This window comes from Symphalangus syndactylus, chromosome 1 (genome assembly GCF_028878055.3).
Source record: "Symphalangus syndactylus isolate Jambi chromosome 1, NHGRI_mSymSyn1-v2.1_pri, whole genome shotgun sequence".
Lineage (NCBI taxonomy): Eukaryota > Metazoa > Chordata > Mammalia > Primates > Hylobatidae > Symphalangus > Symphalangus syndactylus.
Window position 1 is genome coordinate 145739636 of NC_072423.2, and position 20855 is coordinate 145760490.

Consider the following 20855-nt stretch of genomic DNA (forward strand, 5'->3'; position numbering starts at 1 on the left):
TTTAATTTGACAAGAAAAGAAATAATTGTAAACGGATATGCTAATAAACTGAACTTCATCAAAATTAAAACCTGCAAAAGACCTGTAATGAGGAGGAAAATACAAGTAACAAACTGGGAGAAAATATTTGAAAACCAAGTATCTGACAAAGGACTAGTATCTAAATATATAAAGAACCCTAAAAACTCATTTAAAGAATCCAATTAGAAAAGGGCAGAAGACTACGAAGATACTTCATTAAAGAGGATATACAGATGACTAATGAGCACATGAAAAGATGTTCAACACAATTAGTCATAGGGAAATGCAAAATTAAATCACAATGAGATATTACTACAGTATCTATCAGAATGGCTAAAATAAAATAGTCACAACAAGGCTGGGCGTGGTGGCTCACGCTTGTAATCCCAGCACTTTGGGAGGCCAAGGCAGGCGGATCACGAGGTCAGGAGATCAAGACCATGGTGAAACCCCATCTCTACTAAAAATACAAAAAAATTAGCCGGGCGTGGTGGCAGGCACCTGTAGTCCCAGCTACTAGGAGAGCCTGAGGCAGGAGAATGGCGTGAACCCAGGAGGCGGAGCTTGCAGTGAGCCGAGATCGCGCCACTGCACTCCAGCCTGGCCGACAGAGCAAGACTCCGTCTCAAAAAAAAAAAAAAAAAAAAAAATGGTCACAACAGCAAATGCTGGTAAACATAAGCGGCAACTAAACACACTGATGGCTGGAATGTAAAATGATACAGCCATTCTAGAAAACATTTTGGCTGTTTCTCATATAACTAAATAGAAACTACCACACAACCTAACCACCACACTCTGTGGCATTCTTCCCAGAAAAATGGTAAGTTCACATAAAAACCTGTAGAAAAATGCTCATACCACATTTATTTCCAATAGCCAAAACCTAGAAACAACCCCGATTCCTTTAACAAATGAAAGGTTAAATAAACTGCAGTACATCCATAAAATGGAATATTACTCAGTAATTTAAAAAAATAATTATTGATAAATATAACAACTCGGACACATTTTTTTAAGGAATTACAACTAATTTTTGAAAGCCAAACCGAAAAGGTCATGTACCATACAGTTCCATTTACATAAGATTCTTGAAATGACAAAATTATAGAAATGCAGAACAGATTAGTGATTGCCAGAGGTCAGAGGTCAAATTCGACAGGTAAGAAGTACAATGGAGAGTGGGTGTGACTTTAAATGGCAAGAAGTATTCCTACAGTAATAGAGCTGTTCCGCATTTGTCTGTATCAATGCCAATACCCTACTTGTGAATTTGTACTATAGTTTTACAACAGGTTACCACTGGAGGAAACTGCGTAAAAGATGTGTACCTACAATTATTTCAAAATAAAAATTTCAATTTAAAAAAGTGTTTGTTGTATACTTTTGGACAAGTATTTATATTTGTCCAAAGTTTTCTTTAATTTGTTCCTCCTGACAAAGATTTCATTCATTTAAAACTGTTTACTTCTATAGCATAGAAATGTCTAATCATTGGCAGTATCAAAAATTAAATGGGCTATGCTAGGTAAAAGTGAGTCCTCTCTATTAAAAATTAAAAATTGATTATATTTAAGGGGGCTACTTCATTAACCATAGCTGTAACTGAGTGACCTACAAGGCAATCTGCAGGATATCAAGATGATAAAGCAGTTTTATGATTATATGTGCAACTGGTCAATGAATATTTTACATGCCCACAATAAAACAGTATTAGCCTATCCATATCATTTTCTAAAATACACTGATTTTTCAGCTTATTTTTAAATGCAGTTATATTTGACTATTAAACAACAGTTTAATTATCTTACATATATTTATCTTAAAATGAATATTAAAAATATGTATGTAAGCCATGGATAATAGTTTTTAATATTTTTCAAATACATAAATTACCTGCACACAGAACACTGCCGCTGAGGCTGAAGAGCAGTGAACATAACAATCATGGAATAGTTTCGAGGTGGTGCCTTTATAAATTTTCGGAATTTATCACCATTCATTCGGAAGATTGAGCGTCTGGAACTCCATTCCATCAGCTGCTCTACTTTTTCAGCTAAAAGATTCTGCAATTAAACACAGAAATTAACATTTACAAAGAGTCAAAGTCCTTTTGTTTGAATTTCATATAAATGTTTTATTTTCTTTTTCCTAATGATATCCAAGTTTATAGAAAAGATAAAAGTAAGACCATATTTCTGCTCCTAGAAAGACAGAAAAGACATATATTTTTCTAATGTTGGGTTTTCTTTTGGCCTTATATATCCCAGACCAGTTGCTAGAGAAGTCAGCAATCTAAGAATGCCAATGGGCTCACACCTGTAATCCTAGCATTTTGGGAGACCAAGATGGAAGGATCACTTGAGCCCAAGGAGTTCAAGATAAGCTTGGGCAACAGAGTAAGACACTGCCTCTCCAAAAAAAAAAAAAGAAAGAAAGAAAAAAAAAAGGCTCTTATCTTTAGAACATTCATTTTACTTGAACAAGTCTGAGAAGTTCACAACTCTACAACATTGTATTCCAATAAGACAAAGAAAATGCCTGCCATTTTAAAACCAAGCAAGTATAAGTGGTCAGGAGAGAGAGGCTTGAACTGTGCCATTTAACCAAGCTCTACTCTAGAAATCAGAGAGAAAAGTAATCTCTTTCCCCTCTCGTCTCAAGTGAAAAAGGAAAAGTGGATCACAGAGACTGGGCGCATATACATCAAGAAGAGAGAAGGGAAGGCAGACAACTTATCCTGAGTTAAGGTAAAAGACTTGTTGCAATGCTTTGCACCCACTTAAACAGGAAAAAAGATAAATGGAAAGAAATGGAAGGGAGGAAGGCAAGGAAAGTAACCTGGCCAAAGAGCACAGTAACTGGCAGAGAGAAAACATTCAGATATGCATGCATGCTAACTGTATGAAAAAGAAAAATTATAGCTAATGACTCGGCTGTGTTTGTTTTTTTTTAAACACACAATTTTGCCACAACCAAAGGGCATCAACTAAAATTGCTCTTAACCTCAAAACAAATAAATTACTTGCATTTAGTTAGATTTACACATATAAATTTATGTGTAAAAATATATAGCTATAGATTTATCTATATAGACATATATAGATTTATGTATATGTAGTATTTATATATAACATATATAAATCCATATATATATTTGCAGTCTGAGTTAAATATATATATATATAACTTTGGAAATGTACTTTATATATATTATATATTTTTACATATATTTATGTTTATTTTATAGATATATATTTCCAAAGTAAAATAACCTTATTAAATTGAAAATGACAACTTATTTCTCTGCCTCATCAATATACCCAAAACAGTAGAAGATGACATAGAAGGACTTATCCTAATTGTTCTTAGTTTTAATTTTCAGAAGCGAAGTGAGGTTATTTTCCATGTTAAGCATTATTTTAATAGTGTTTGCCTTACAGAAAACTGTTATGTATTTAATAAGATTTAAAGTCTCCAATATTTACCAATACACGCAATGAACCAACTTACTACATAAATTCTTCTGAGCCTTGAAAACATTTTAAAATAACAGATAAAAACTATAGAAATATTTATTTTTTAAGTATTTAGAGATGGTGACCCTCTATGGAAAGAGTGGAAATCAAGCAGGGTAATCCACTAATGAGGGGAGAAGAGAATTGGTCTAAGAAAGTTACTTACCTATGAGTTACCTCAGTATTTTCTACTTTTCTCATTACATACATGCACAACACACACTCACACACAGACACACACCACACACACTCTTTTAATACTCTCTGAATTTCTACAATAATCTTACTGTTTTTCTTATTTAAAAATCCCATTTATACCAAATATGTATCTATGAAAACAGTAAATAACTGTAAAAGGTCAAAGATTTCACTTTACTTTTAAATAATCAAAGAAGCCAGCCCCAGTTTCATGGATGCTGAAAGGAATGAGACTCCTGAGTCTGGTACTCCTATTTCCCATGCTTCCCATCTTCAAGGTAATACGAAACTCATTTACTAGCCTGATCACAAATGAAAATTCCTCACAGAGGAATATTTCTTATTTAAGTAACAAAGGACTAGGGAAGTTACAAGTGCCTTTAAAAATCAAGCAAAACACAACAATGCATACTCTTAACTTGGTTTAACTGAATTCCGCTTTGTAGTACACTTCTAGTTACCATACAATTACTATATTTCTTCAGAATTAGGCAAATATATATGTCATTTTTCTAAATATTGAGAACCACTGTGCCACAGACTTCAAGGTACACAGTTATGTTTAATACTTTAAAAATCAATGTAAAATATAGTTTTTACACAATCACATCTTGAAAAATGTAGAATTCCAACTATATGTAACTTTCCCATTACAAATATTCTGGAAAAAAACTTTAAAAAAAATGCCTATTAGTCCCATCATTTTGCATCAATCTTGACAAATTGGTATTTTTCATTACCATGACTACACTTCCTTACAAACACTATATCAGTGTGAAATTCTAATGCTATCTGCAATGTATTAACATATTAGAGTGTGAAATTCACTATACCCCTTACCAGATTAGGGTATTCATTCTTACTCACTTTCTATCTCTTTATGGTGTACACATATGCACACACACTTCCAAGTTAATCGAAAATGGTATCTTATTTTAATTTGCAGTTTGTTTGTTTCTGATACAGTCTCCCTCTGTTATTCAGGCTGGAGTGCAATGGTGCAATCTCAGCAAATCGCAACCTCCACCTCCAGGGTTCAAGGGATTCTCACGCCTCAGCTTTGCACTATTATTACTGGCAAAAGTGAGTCATTTTTTCACAATTCTGAATGCTCTAATTCTCTTTCTTACTAATTAAAACTCATGTCCATTATCCTTGATCTATTCATAAATATAATCTGTCCTATACAAGAGATTTAAAAGTATATGGAAGAGGCCGGGCGCGGTGGCTCACGCCTGTAATCCCAGCACTTTGGGAGGCCGAGGCAGGCAGATCACAAGGTCAGGAGATAAGATCATCCTGGCTAACAAGGTGGAAGCCCACCTCTACTAAAAAAACAAATAAACAAAAAAATACAAAAAATTAGCCAGGCGTGGTGGCGGGCACCTGTAGTCCCAGCTACTTAAGAGGCTGAGGCAGGAGAACGGCGTGAACCCGGGAGGTGGAGCTTGCAGTGAGCCGAGATCGTGCCACTGCACTCCAGCCTGGGCGACAAGAGAGAGACTTCGACTGAAAAACAAAAGTATATAGAATAAAACTCCAGACTAATCAATGTTAAAACTAGGATAAAATTTTGCCACTTCTAAATTGTTTTCTTTTTGCTTATAGGGTAAACGAGGAAGAGCAGAGAGCAATTAAAACTGAGAAAAATAGCGTTTTAAAAGCATATACTATAATTGATTACATTTTGTGAATTATTTTTCTTTTAAAAGTCTCAATCTATTATATGAAAAATATCGATTATTTAAAAGCTGGAAAAACAAATCCATGTTCTGGAATAACAATAAATATCAAATCATAGTGAAAATAAGAACTGTAATCTCTCTTCTATTCTTAGTATCCCAACTGCCTTAAGGGAGAAACACATTTATCCCTTAAACTAGACTAAAATATCAGTAAAATCCACAAAAAGATTTTTCTTTGAATTTTAAGTATCAAACTACTTTTAATAATTTCTTCCAAAACACAGTATATAGGGTAACGGAAGTGTTCCGACTCATGACTAGTGGCAGAGCCATGCCTGCATTTGCCAAAGCCCACAGAAATACAGTCATGTGTCGCATAGCGATGTTAATCACTTAACAATAGGTTCCATATACAAAGATGGTCCCTTAAGATTATAATGGGGCTGAAAAATTCTCACCACCTAATAATGATGGGCAGCCGTGGTAACACTGCAACACACCGTTTTACTCCTGTGTTTGTGCTGATGCTGGTGTAAACAAAGCTACTGGCTGCCAGACATATGAAAACATAGCACATGCAATTACGTATAGTATATAATACTTGATAACGATAAACAACTTTGTTACTGGTTTTATGTATTTACTATACTTTTTATCTTTAGACTGTACTCCTTCTGCTTATTTGTTTTCTAAAGTTAACTGTAAAAAAGCCTCAGGCAGGTCCTTTAGGAGGTGTCCAGAAGAGAACGTTATGCTAGGAGATGACAGCTCCATAACTGTTATTGCACCTGAAGACCCCCCACTGGGACAAGATGTGGAGGTGCAAGATAGTGATATTCATAATCCTGACCCTGTGTAGGCCTAGGCTAATGTATGTGTTTGTGTCTTAGTTTTCAACAAAAAAGTATAAAAACTTTTTTAAAAATCAGAAAAAAAGCTTACAGAATAAGGATATAAAGAAAATATTTTTGTACAGCTGTAAAATGTGTTTGTATTTTAAGCTTACAGTTATTACAAGACTCAAAAAGTTAAAAAAATTAAAAACTTTTTAAAAAGTTCTAGTAGGGTAAAGTTAATTTATTACCAAAGAAAAATCTTTCGATAAAGCCTAAGCGTGCAGTGTTTATAGAGTCTACAGTAGTGTACAGTAACATCCTGGGCCTTCACACTCACTCACCACTACTGACTGATTCATCCAGAGCAACCTCCAGGTCTGAAAGCTCCATTCATGGAGAGTGTCCTAGACAGGTGGACCATTTTTTATCTTTTATACCGTATTTTTGCTGTACCATTTCTAAATTTAGACGTGGTTAGATACATAAATACTTCTTATTGTGCTACAACTGCCTACAATATTTAATAGAGTACTACTGTGCACAGCTTTGTACCCTAGGAACTATACCACACAGCCTAGGTGTGCAGTAGACTATACCATCTAGGTTTGTGTAAGCATACTTTATGATGCTTGCACATGACACATTTCTCAGAACGTATCCCTGTCTTTAAATAACACAACAGTAGACAACACAGAAATGATTTCTGCCTTACATATTTTTAAATGATCAGCCAGGGTTGGGAGGATGGTTCCAAAATGAAAAGCAAACTTTAACAACTTAACTTGACTGCATTACTAACACAAACGTAACTTTGGAAAACAGTATTTGACTGGATATTCTTAAAGCCAAAGAGAAAAAGAAGCTGTACACAAATAACATACTCGAGTTATTTTTGTTTCTCACAGAGGTATATATTATCACTTCTGTTACTTTATCAGTACACCACAGTTGAACAAGTAAGTAAATATATATCTGGCTTTGTATCACTGTCAGAAAAGAACTCACAAATAAGGAAAGGGGGAGGGCCAGAATGAATCTTGTGACGTTGGACAGGAGTTGGAGGCATCTATATTAATCTGTGGCTTTTTAAACAGGAATACAGGCCAGGTGCGGTGGCTCATGCCTGTAATCCTAGCACTTTGGGTGGCCCACGCGGGAGGATCAAGAGGTCAGGAGCTCGAGACCACCCTGGCCAATATGGTGAAAACCTGTCTCTACTAAAAATACAAAAATAAGCCGGGCGTGGTGGCAAGAACCTGCAGTCCCAGCTACTCAGGAGGCTGAAGCAGGAGAATCACTTGAACCCAGGAGGCGGAGCTTGCAGTGAGCCGAGATCACACCACTGCATTCCAACCTGTGCGACAGAGGGAGACTCTGTCTCAAAAAAAAAAAAAAAAAAAAAAACATATATATATATATATATATATATATATATATATATATACACACACACACACACACACATATTTTTCAGATAGATACAGAAACAAATATAGACTTGTGTGAGTGAGTGGATTAGTGCACATCTATTTCCTCCGTCTGTCTGCTGATTACACAGGATTCTTTCTAAGCCACTGCCCTAGCCGGAAATCTCTGTGGCCAGCGGTGCCTCTGCTCAGGCTTCGCTGAGCTCATTCTGCCCACTCGGCCTAGCAGGCTGCGCTGGTCTCGTGCTACTGGCCCAGATTCCATGCCCACTGCAGTTCCATGCTTGGCCTGTGGCTGGGACAGGCATGAGGCGACCTGCTTCTGACTTGGAAATCAACATCTGGATGAGGGGAACACAGCGGCACCCAAAAACTCAGAGATGCCAGCAAAGGCAGAGCCCCAAGGGGTGTTAGGGCTCTTGCTCAGGGAGTCTCAAGGTCAGAGGCGCCAAGGACTGTTGCAACGCTCTCTCCTTCCCGCCACCCACAGCACAGCCAGAATGAATCAAAAATATTTCCAATTGACCTTGACAGTTTTAACATATTTGAATTTATTTTAAAATCAATAAAACAGATTAATTTTTTTTTTTAAGATGAACTCTCACTCTGTCACACAGGCTGGAGGGCAGTGGCACCATCGCCGCTCAATGCAACCTCCACCTCCCAGGTTCAAACGATTCTCCTGCCTCAGCTTCCGGAGTTGACAGGATTACAGGCGTAAGCCACCACGACGGGCTAATTTTTGTATTTTTAGTAGAGACAGCGTTTTGCCATGTTGGCCAGGCTGGTCTCCAACTCCTGACCTCAGAAGGCCACTAGCCGTGGCCTCCCAAAGTGTTGGGATTACTGGCGTGAGCCACCACACCTGGCCTGATATTCTAAAACACATATATAATATGCAAATTTCTAGGAGTAAATTTTGTATAAAAATACATGGCACTATAAAATTCTAAAATAGCAATCAGTCCCTATTAAAAAAAAAGCAAAAAAACACAAAATCTCTACTTTCATTCTTTAAAAGTCTTCATTTCTGAACCTATTCCTATACCTCACTAAATTATCTACTTTTATTCTACCTTCCTACTCTGTTATCGACCATCAGAACTTATTCCTTCATCAGCCTGGACTGCAGCACAGTGAGGCCCCAACTCTACAAAAAATTTTTTTAAGTGAGCCAATCTTCATGGTGTGTGCAAGTGGTCCTAGCTATTCAAGAGGCTGAGACGAGAGGATCACTTGAGTCTACAAGTTGAAGTGACTGAACTGTGGAACTTATTCCTTCTATCTAACTACGTGTTTACATCCTTTAACCAGCCTCTCTTCATTTTTTCATTTCAGTACTTATGCGTTTAACTCATTTTTGTAGTATTTTATGTTAGTGTATAAACGTCCTGTATTTTGTTTTTTCCTTTTTAGTTGACACGTAATAATTACACATATTTGTGGGTAAAGAGGGATATTTCTATATACTATACAATATGTACTGATTTAAATCTGCGTAATTAGAATATGTATCATCTTAAAAATTTATCATTTCCTTGTGCTGTGAACATCTGAAATCCTCTCTTCTAGACTTTGAATATATATAACATATTAGTGTAAACTACATTCACCCTACACTGCTTATAGAACATTAGAACTTATTCCTCCCATCTGTAAATTTGTGGCTAAATAACCTCTTCCTATCCTCGCCTCCTGCCTAATTTTCCCATCCTCTAATAACCGTAATTCAACTCTCTACTTCTGTGAGCTCAATCTGGTTTCTGGTTTCTTTTTAACTCCTATATGAGTGAGAACATGTGATGTTTGTCTTTTTGTGCCTGACTTACTTCATTTAACACAATGTCCTCTGGACTCATCCATGCTGCTGTGAATAGCAAGATTTCATTTCTTCTTACAGCTGAATAACATTCCATTGTGTATATACAACACTTTTGCTATCCATTCATCTACTGATAGACACTTAGGTTGATTCCACATCGGGGGTATTGTGAATAATGCTTCAATAAACATGAGAGTACAGGTATCTCTTTGATATACTGATTTCCTTTCCTTTGGATAAATAACCATCACTGAGATTGCTGAATATTATGGTTGTTGTATTTCTGGCTTTTTAAGAAATCTCTATACTGTTTTCCATAATGGCTGCACTAATTCACATTCCCACCAAGAGTGTACAAGAGTTCCCTTTACTACGCATCCTTTTCAGAATTTTGGGGTGTTTTTTTTTCTTTTTTGGTCTTTTTAGTAACAGCCTGAATAGCTGTACTTCTATACTTTCAGTACATATAAAAAGTAAATCCGAAATTTCAATTCTAACCCAAGGAGTCTCATTCATGTATGAATTATTATGTAACTATATCCTTAGCAAAAAATAATAATCATCTGGCATTTCACAAATTACTATGTCCAAAGCAATTTACGAATTTGTACAAGCATGACTTTTAAATTTAAACGTCATGAAAACTTAAATTTTCATCAACTGTTGAATGGATAGACCAAATGTGGTAGGTCCACACAACGGAAGACTGCTAGGAAATAAAAAGAAGCAAATTTGTAACTGCCACGACATGGATAAGCCTCAGGAACATTATAGTCACTGAAAGAAGCCAGACACAAGAGACCACACATTTTATTCTTCCATTTATATAAAATGTCTAGAAAGGCAAATTTATAAAGATAAGAAGTAGATAAGCAGTTCTCTGGGCCTCGAGGTAAGAATAGGGATTAACTGTAAAGAGACACAAATAACTTACTGAAGAGATAAAATGTTCTAAAACTGATTTCTAGTGGTGGTTGTACCATTCACTAAAGTTACTGAAAGTCATTTAATTGTACACTTAAATGAGTGCATGTTAAGAAATCTAAAACATACCTACATAAAGGCTAGTGGGCATAAGTGAGCCTCATCCAATACTAAAGACCCCCATCTCAGCCTAGACTCAGTGCTTCGATGAGGTGATTAAAAAAACAAAAACCTTAATTAAAATAATATGTGTTATGAGCTAATGCAGAGAAAATACTTAGTTCTCTCAGAAACACAATTTTGGTACTAAATAATCTGAGAATTCTAAAGTCTTTAGGGGAGAAAAAAATAATTTTCTCTTCTATCCTTCATAGAGTTCTTAAGTCAGACCCCCACCAAAAAAAATAAATAAATAACAAAACAGCAGAAGCTTAACAAATGTATATTTCCTGTACACATGGGAGATAACACAGGGAAAATGAGTGAATCTCTAAAGTAGATCTCAAAGGCCTAATTCAAACTTCTCTGCTTAGGTGTCCCTTTTGGTCTTCCGAAGAAAATTATGCTCATGAATCTCAGCTACCTATTCCCAGTGAAGAATGAAAGTTGGGTCAAAAAAGTCCATGCTTAAAGGGAATGTTAAAGTTAAAGGAGGACAGCATGTCTATAAGATGGAATATAATACAACTCTTACAAAACCAGAGATGATGCTATATGTATTTGTATTAGTCTGTTTTCACACTGCTAATAAAGACATACCCGAGACTGGGTAATTTATAAAGGAAAGAGGTTCAACGGACTCACAGTTCCACATGGCTGGGGAGGCCTCACAATCATGGCAGAAGACGAAGAACAGCAAAGGGACATCTTACATGGCAGCACGCAAGAGACAGCATGTACAAGGAATCTCACCTTTATAAAACCATCAGATCTCATGAGACTTGATGTTTGTAAAACTGCACGGGCCAGTGTATGGAAAACTCTTAGCAATGCATCTTACGAATGATAAGACACTCAAATTTCTTTTCCTTTTCTTCAGGTCATGATCTAACAACAACACAGATCACGTTGCTAAAAGAATTATCTGCAGTGGGAATTTTTTCAAATCTCATTAATACCTTCAATCTCAGAGTTACCTAATGTTTCCGAGTATTAAAAGAGAAGCACTGTGCTAAATTTACTTAAAAAAAAAAAAAGCACTATAAAACACGTTACACGAAAAGATAGATTATCTCATTGTCCCCAAATTTGGCACAAATAAGACAGATCCTACTCTCAAGGCCTTAAGGCAAATAAACTCTAGCACTAAAAAGTGCCAATGTGTATACACACACACACACACACACACATATATAATACATATATGTCATATTATATATAAAATATGGCTTATATTGATGTGTGATGGCTACAGCTTTGCTGTTAAGTAAATGCCATAGTGCCAACTCAGGAAGGGATGGTAAAGAATATATTGTTTCTGTGAACATTAACTGATATTGTGGCTCCTTTAAATTCAGCGCAGAAGATTCTGAAGCCTAGATTGGTCCAATCAGTGAACAGTGGTGAACAGTTGGCTTTGTCTGTTACTGGTACAAGATGGGACATAGAGACAAAGATGCCATAAATCTATTACATTAGAAAAGGAAAAAGAAATCTGTAACTTAGAATCTTCAAAAACAAAACAAAACAAAAAAACCCCATCCTTGTTACTTTATAAAAAACAAAGGTTAGCAGGTTGCATCTATTAATGAAGTTAATAGAATCAGTCATAGTAAGTTCAGATGCCCATTCCTCTTTCTTGTATTTTTTCCTTCTTGTATTTTTATCTTAATATTTTATGAAGGCTTAACTTTATAACAACTCAGTATAATAAACAAGCTGGCATAATCTATACACCAATCTCCAAATTATGACACCACTCCATTTTTTCTCAATTCACATTTTACTACAATAAACAATTTACAACCAAAAATACAAGAAATAGTACACTGCATTAAACAATACATAATAAAATGGTTCATTCCAAAGTGAAGCTTAAATAGAAGAAGAGCTCACTAATCTAATATTTTTTACTCTTTTTTGTTTGTTTCTTTCAACATTTTGTCCCTAAGAACATGACCAGATGTACCAAGGCGAGGAAATGTGGTCTCATGTCTTTAACCAAGATGCCTCTGCCAGGCAGACAGCTATTCACGTGTTTATTTACCAGTCACGTACACAGTACTTATTCAGCTACCCGCTATTTGAACAGCAAGTAATCATCAAAATAGCCATAATATAACTTGCTTATAGTAATTCATAGCATGCAGATCTGGAATGAGAACAAGAGGTACATGCTGAAGGTATCAACTGGTAACACACAGAAACAATATCATAACCCCTTCTGTTCTTCTCATATTTTTAAAGGAGTCTCTAAGAGGACAAGAAGCCTTTACTTTTCAAGACTCTAAGGAGTTCAATCAAAACCCAATGATACACCAAACATGAGCAGCCAGATGCATACCGTTTTGCATTTAGTAGAAAAGTTATCTTCCACGTTGCAAATCCGGTCTTAAAAATCCGTATTCATATTTCTTAATATTATGCCACACTTAGCAGATTTAAAAATATATAAACGGCAATTAATGTTTCTAGGAACCAAAAAATCAGAGATTAAGCACTATACCACCTCATCTACATTACAAACTGATAGTTCAGCAAAGACCACCTTTAAAGGCACTCAGAAAACCACAATGAGCTATACAATAAATAAAACAAATACACCATTTTTATCAGAAATATAAAATGCATACAGCACACACGCCATAAAGAAAGCAAAAATTCGAAGAGGTTAATCAGTTAAGAACTCAGCAAATCATGGTTATCTCTAGAGAAAATGCAATCAGCAATCCATCAGAAAACAATTATCATTACATTCAAAAGCAAACAGGGAGCCAGGTACGATGGCTCAAGCCTGTAATCCCAGCACTTTGGGAGCCCGACAGGGCAGATCACGAGGTCAGGAGTTTGAGACCAGCCTCGCCAACAAGGTGAAACCTCATCTCTACTAAAAATACAAAAATTAGCTGGATGTGGTGACAGGTGCATGTAATCTCAGCTACTTGGGAGGCTCAGGCAGGAGAATCGTTTCAACCCGAGAGGCAGGATTTGCAGTGAGCCGAGATCACGCCATTGCCCTCCAGCCTGGGAGACAGGGCAAGACTCTGCCTCAAAAAAAAAAAAAAAAAAAAAAAAACAACAACAACAACAACAAAGTTCTTTGAAATATTTGATATAGAACACCATAAAAATTAAAGAAAGAAATACTGTAAAATCCCAAACTAATTCCACCTCTGGGAATATCCTAAAGACCTTTTGTATGTGTAAAGTTATCTAATAAGAAATGGAGAAATTAAGTTATTCTGACATCACACTTTTTGAAAAAGAAGGTTTCAGTGGATGGTACTACAATATTCAATTAAGTGAACTTTTTCTAGAGCTATATGAAAAATAATTCCAGTAACACTCTTTTAGTTATGTGTTTATCAACCTGAACTCTCCTCAGAAATGTTCCCTGAGGAGAGATCCACATTTTGACCATCTTTGTACCCCGGAGAGTATCCTGAACACTGGTGGCTCCTGAGAGGCCCTCAAGCCCTCCCTATACCTCTACTGAATGAACTGGAAATTTGTAAAACCTTTACGCTCTAATATAGGAATTGGTAACATAGCAGCCCCTTTCAAATGTCACTTTTTTAAAGGGGTTTACTTCAATTTACCAGTCTCTGCTCTATTTATTCTCTGGTTCAAAGGCAACAAAGAATATTTTGAAGTAACAACTGTTTCCGAAACTTGCATATGTATCTCACTTATATATAAAATCAATACAACAATAAGAACTTAAGAATTGCTGTTGCCAAATATTAAATTAATATTCCAAAGATTTAATATGAATCTTAAGTTTGCTACTATTTCCTTATTCATAAAAATTAATAAAGGAAGCAGTGAATTCACAGAAACACATCAACATTAGATTTTACATTGAAAATACCAGAAATGTTTCTCCATGAGAAACTTAACTACTCCCTTGCAGTAATAATTTTAAGAATTCTAATGTTAGATGTTGCTATACCTTAATTTTACCAGAGAAAACATCATGCAGTATACTGAAATATTTTGCATTTGATACTTGTGATAATAACAAAATTGGATCAATGAATGTATGGATTTCAAAGTATACTATGAAATAAATCCCGTGCCTAAAATGTAAAGCCCTCATAAAAACAATGATACAAAATACATTAAATTGATTATAATTTATTCATCATACCTTTCTTAATATACCTTAAAAATGTTCAAAAGAAAAATAGTTAAATCATATAAACATAGTTACGTGATCAACAGCAACAAAAATAAAAACAGCTAGGAAATAAAGAGCATAATAATACAATAAAATATCAGAGACTAAAATGAAATGTGACTAGTAAGAAAATTATATCATAACAGTAAGCGGAAAGATAGAAGGTAATATATTCATAGTAATATACTAATATCACAAAAGCGTATCTGTTTATTGATAAAGATAGGTCATAAAGTCATGTAAATAGTTGAAAATTGCCTTTTTTTGGTTTTGGGAGTTACTCTATTTTATTTTTAATGTACAGTGAAAACATGTTTTTTAATGTTTGCTGTCCTCCTGACAATTTTTCACTAAAAATTGCTCAAGTACAATACCCTACTGTCAAGAGACAGTATCATTATAATGGGAATCATGATACTTTCTCTGAAGACTCAAAATATGAAGTCATTTTAATCACGGACAGTCATCAAATGGGTCAAATGAGCTTCCCATTTTTTTTTCCGCCATTGCATTAGCTTCTGACACCATTTTTCTTGAACTCTTTCATATCCTTCTGTTGGACATTCATTTATAAATAAATATCTCATTTTAAAACAAGTACCAGATATAAGAAATGAGAGCAGCTGTTAAAAGCTGAGAAGAAAATCTACTTCCAGCTGTACGCAGCCATCTGGCCTGCCTCTCTTGGGAACACAGATCCAGGCAAGATGACTATTACCAATGTAAATGAGTATAGCAGGTACTCTATTGTAATAATACATTATATCATAAAATTATCTTGCACTGCTTTAGAAGTCATTGCGTATAACTCTTCACTGTCAATGGCCATATATTATGTGTCACAGCTGAAAAAAACTTTTACTACCAATGTGGGAAAACAAAACCGTAACTATACTCATTAATTGCAAAATTGAGTTAATTTTTTCAGTGACTTTATTCTTGACTCACACAAACCAGTCAGGAAAATATGTAACGTCTACATTGGCAAAACTAAGAAAAATTCAATAGAATCCAACAGAAAATCAGCCAAGAGCAAAGCTTTCAATGTACTTTAAAAAATTTCCAATGCTTGTTTCTCACCAACTTAAATAGTGTTTAGTTCTACCAAGTTTCTTCCAAATGGCAAGAGCAAGTCAAGTTTTTTGGGGTAGAATCAAACATTTATTTTGGTTATTTTGTACAAAGGTGTATGCATTAGTCAGTTTTTGCACTGCTATAAAGAAATACCCAAGACTAGGTAATTTATAAAGGAAAGAGGTTTAATTGACTCACAGTTACGCATGGCTGCAAAGGCCTCAGGAAACCTACAATCATGGTGGAAGGGGAAGCTGGCACATCTTACATGGTGGCAGGCAAGAGAAGTGATGTGCAAGCACAGAAAAAACTGACACTTTTAAAACCATCAGATCTCACGAGACTCACGCACTATCGAAAGAACAACATGGAGGAACCACCCCCATAATCCAATCACCTCCCATCAGGTTCCTCCCGTGACACATGGGAATTACAAATGAAGATGAGATTTGGATGGGGACACAGAGCCAAACCATATCAATATACAAAGGTAAAAATCTCCGAAGAAACTTCTTACATCACACTTCATGTGGAAGACTGAGTAGAGATAAGATTCTAGGCTCACCCCTAGCCCTAAGATGTCCCTACTACTGTTCAATTTATTCCTATAAGATAAACAATTATTTTATATTGGAATTTATTGTTTACAAAAAGCACCAATATCATGTAACAAAGCAAGCAAAAAAATTAAGGAATTCAGTATACATTAGACCCTCATGGAAAAGAGAGGAACCTCTTGAGGATAAAATATAACCAAGAACTGAATCAAAATAAAGAACTCAGGAAAAGAGAAGCTATGGATAAAATTAAGCCAAGAGGTGAATCAAAATCAAGAAATCAGGAAACAAGCTATGGTAAAAGACTAAATGTTGAATATAGTGCTAATTAAATGCAAATACATTTAAATGTAAAACCAAGAATAAACTACTCTGGCATTTATTGTTATAGACATTCTCACCATTCTGGTTTGCTGAGGAAACCCCAAATTGCACTTGCTATATCGCTGCACACTTATCAAAAACATTTCAGTTCAGGTAAATTATATGGGCATTCAGGATATGACGCTTACATTACGTTCCATAACTAGACAAAGTAATTTATCAAATATTTGCTGACAGGGAAGAGAATTAGGGAAGAAATGTAAAAGTACAAAATTTCTCCATTTGTAATAGCATAGAGCCAATCAATACAGGTTTCACCGAAACACAGTGCTGCTTAAAACGATAGTTCATCTTATGCATACTGAAGGAAGGACACTTGTCTCCAGCTTACTCTAAAACGCATTTAAAAAGACAGAATGATTGCTGATACATAAGATGGAGATGCAATAAAGCAAGCACAGTCAATTGTTAATTGTGGAATCTACGTAGTCGATATCCAGGTATTCACTGTAAATTCTCTCAACTTACCTTTATGTTTTAAAAGTTCATAATGAAATGTTAGAGGAGAAGTAAATTTTACTTAATGACAGTTGTTTCTAGGTGGTGACATGTTTCAACAAAATGTTTTCTCATCTTTATTTCTATTTTGCTTTGTTATATTATTTTACAAATGTATGTAAACGATACACACACTTTACAAATGTATTATAACTGTAGTTTGTAAAGGAGTTGACTGTTTTGAGCCACTTACAAGTTTCTATCACAAATTATAAATTCTTGAAAGCGTAGAACTGTCTTTACCATCATTGTATGCTCAGTGACCAGGCTGCTGCCTGCCTCATTAAATAAATATTTGTATAACTAATTAGGTAATGAAATAAAATGTACTGAAAATACAGAAATAGAATTAACACAGCTCTTCTCTGGTCCACACATTTCCTTGGTTCAGATGCCCTCCCCCAACCATTTGTGGCAGGAGAAATACCCTTTTTAAAACATCTAGGATTATGATCACAGACAACAGCACAGGGTAAAAGCTTACTACTGAAACTTGCGGGTAGTCTGTACATGAGATAGCATGCTGAATGCTAATATTAACGGGATTAAAATATTATAAAACATTGTACTTTGTTTTATAAATATATACACACACACACATAATGTTTTATTAAAAATATCACTGGAAAACGTAAGTTAAAACTGTATCAAGGGATACAATATGGCTATGCATTGGTAACATCTTTCAAGAAGTCACATTTATAATACATATGAAGTTTTAAATGTGTGTTTCCTTTAGTTCAGCAATATAAAAGGATAATAAATAAATATAAAATATATATTTAATATTTTTAATATTTAACTATATTTAATATTTTTAATATTTAAATATATTTAATATTTAATATATATTTAATATATTTAATATTTAATATATATTTAATATAATTAAAATATTTAATATATATATATTTAATATATATTATATAATATATAATATATATATAAAATATATAAATATAAAAGGATATTCACTGAAGCACTGTTCATAATTCCAAGTATTTGGATGTAATATTTATGCCTACAGAGAGGAATTAGATTACATCATAATATGGTATGAAACAAGACAGGATTATAGTTATTTAACAAGATGAAACAGACTTATCTACAAGAATATCCACAATTTGTGTGTACCTATTCACTCATTAACTTTTTTACATACATGCTAAATACTTGAAATAATATAGAACAATGGGAAGGTTAGGGGCACCCACACAGTCAAAAATCACATGTAAGTGTTGACCCCAAAAATTGACTACTAAAAGCTTAATGCTGACCAGAACCCTTACCAACAACATAGTCAATTCACACAGATTTTGTACATGTATTATATGCAATATTCTTACAATAAAGTGAGCTAAAGAAAATGTTACTTAGAAATCATGAGACTAAATACATTCATAGTACTGTATTGTATTTACTCATACTGTAAGTTTCTGTCACCTGTTTACAAGATGAACCATCTGTTTAAAATGGGAGCAACCACAGGTACAGATCTCAATCTATGTTATCTATCAAGCAACTCAACTTTTTCTTGTAATACCATGACTTGTCTACTTCTTGGGAGCACTTCCAGCATCCTTAGTGGCATTTTGTATGGGTCCCATGGTGTTATTCAAGGTTTACATTATTAAACAGAATGAAAAATACAGGAGAACCCCGGGTGATCACTGTTTACTGCAATATGCAACTCACTGGAGAGATGAACTGCTCACGTGGAGATGATCAGTACCATAAGGCATTTTAAGTGGCTACTGCAACACTTAAGCTCACCCCAACAGCAACAGAACACGGCTACGAAGTTATAACAGTAGCCTATTATGTACTACAGTTAATTTTATGCAGTTGTGATTTAATATGGCAACCTTATGTTTGTTTACATTTCTCTCAACTGCAAGTGGTGCCATGTGTGATCTGTAACTGTGTAAGTTTTGATAAGTTTCGACCTTTTTATAATAGATTTGTGTATATTTTAGGGTAGTAAATGATGAAAATAGACTAGTATGTATGTATATTTTATGCCCTCTTGACATACTTTTTTCTCCATTTTTTTCAGTATTTGTAAGGCAATGCAGTCCATCTTAGAATGCTTTCAAATTGTCACCTATCTTCAAAAAATTTTACAATATATTGATTTGAAAAAAATCTATGTATAAATAGACCCACGCAGTTCACACCCACGTTGTTCAACGATCAACTGTGTAGCAAATTGATAATGGTTTCCTTTTAGACGAGAAGAGAAATGGTTATGTTTATTTTTACTTTATGAATCATGTGATTTGAAATTTTTACCTGTATTGCTTTATAAACAATAAAACAACAGTTATTGCCAGTTAGAGACAGTTGAAGAGACATCCAAAAAAAGAGTAACTAGAAGACAAGTAATTTTGATTCCTCTAGGAAAAGATATGAAACAAAGCCAGGTAGCGGCATGAGTTACTCTGTGCTTCTTTGCTGTTCCTATACTGAGCTTCCCATCTATTGATTGATTCTACTCTTTTGGAAGCTATGCTCACTTCACGCTTGGAGTCAGGCTGCTGTTTGAGAAAATGAGGACGTTTCATTATATTCTAACTTCCACAGTCACTACTACATTCATCTTTATTGACTAACACCTTAGTTCATTTCAGTAAAAATGACCTGGAGTATCAGAACTTCTCTACAATAACCAGTTTTATGTATTTCTTTACCAAAAAACTGAAGAAAGCAATCCCAGATATTTCAAAACTAATTTAGTGAACCATTAGAGAAAAACAGATACAAGAAACCAATATAAGCCCAACAAATAAAACCATTTTCCTGGGTCCTGTAAGATAAAGTTTTGAGATTCTCTGGTGATAAAAATGCCAAATATAGAAAAATTTAGGGCTATTAAGTTACTACAGAATACCACAGTCCTAACCATATTCAGAGAGTTTACATTCTGCTACCATAAATATCAATGACTGTTCAAAGGCTTACTTTGACATTCTAAATAGAAAACCAAAATGCAAGAAACACTTGGCATTAACTAGAAAACAATTAATTCGGTAATTATTCAGTAACCTGAATTATTCATGTACCTGAAGCAAATGACAAAAGTTAATCCCCTTTGCAACTGATAATCTACCTTGGTGCCACTTGTATTTTTATTAAAATATTTACAATAATTATAAGAAAATATTTTCTTGTTAATAACTATTATTTTGAGAATGTAGGGAACTATTTTAATGCAGAAAAGCACAAATAATAATAAAACAAAAACCCATGTACTCATCAATGACAATTATCATCGAATAAAGTCTGTTTGTTTGCAATCTATTTGGTTTCTTAACATATATAATTAAAATATTACAGGTACATCTGAATTCCTTTATCCCATCTTACTCCCTCCCCCTTTTCCACTAAACTAAAAACATTATTTTTCTCAAATCTATCTTTATGTGTATAAAGACGCACCCATAAACAGGTACATAAAATCACAAACCATACAATAAAATGTTACATATGTCTTTAATTTGCATAATACTGTGTCTCAATATCATACTGAAACTTTTAATTCAAACTTTTGTTTTAGAAACCTCTGCATATTG

The 20855-nt window shown here is 34.5% G+C and overlaps 1 protein-coding gene across 11 annotated transcripts in view; it reads right to left on the reverse strand.

Annotated features, from left to right (window-relative positions):
- The window catches only part of TUSC3 (tumor suppressor candidate 3), a 340062-nt gene that overhangs the window by 143223 nt on the left and 175984 nt on the right, over positions 1-20855 (reverse strand). For 10 of the 11 annotated variants that reach the window (XM_055287491.2, XM_055287430.2, XM_063613288.1 and 7 more), the window contains exon 2: positions 1918-2087. In XM_055287491.2, coding sequence (XP_055143466.1) covers positions 1918-2057 — 140 coding nt within the window. In that variant the 5' untranslated portion in view covers positions 2058-2087. The remainder of the gene's footprint in view (positions 1-1917; positions 2088-20855) is intronic. The other variant, XM_055287440.2, reaches the window with a different exon arrangement.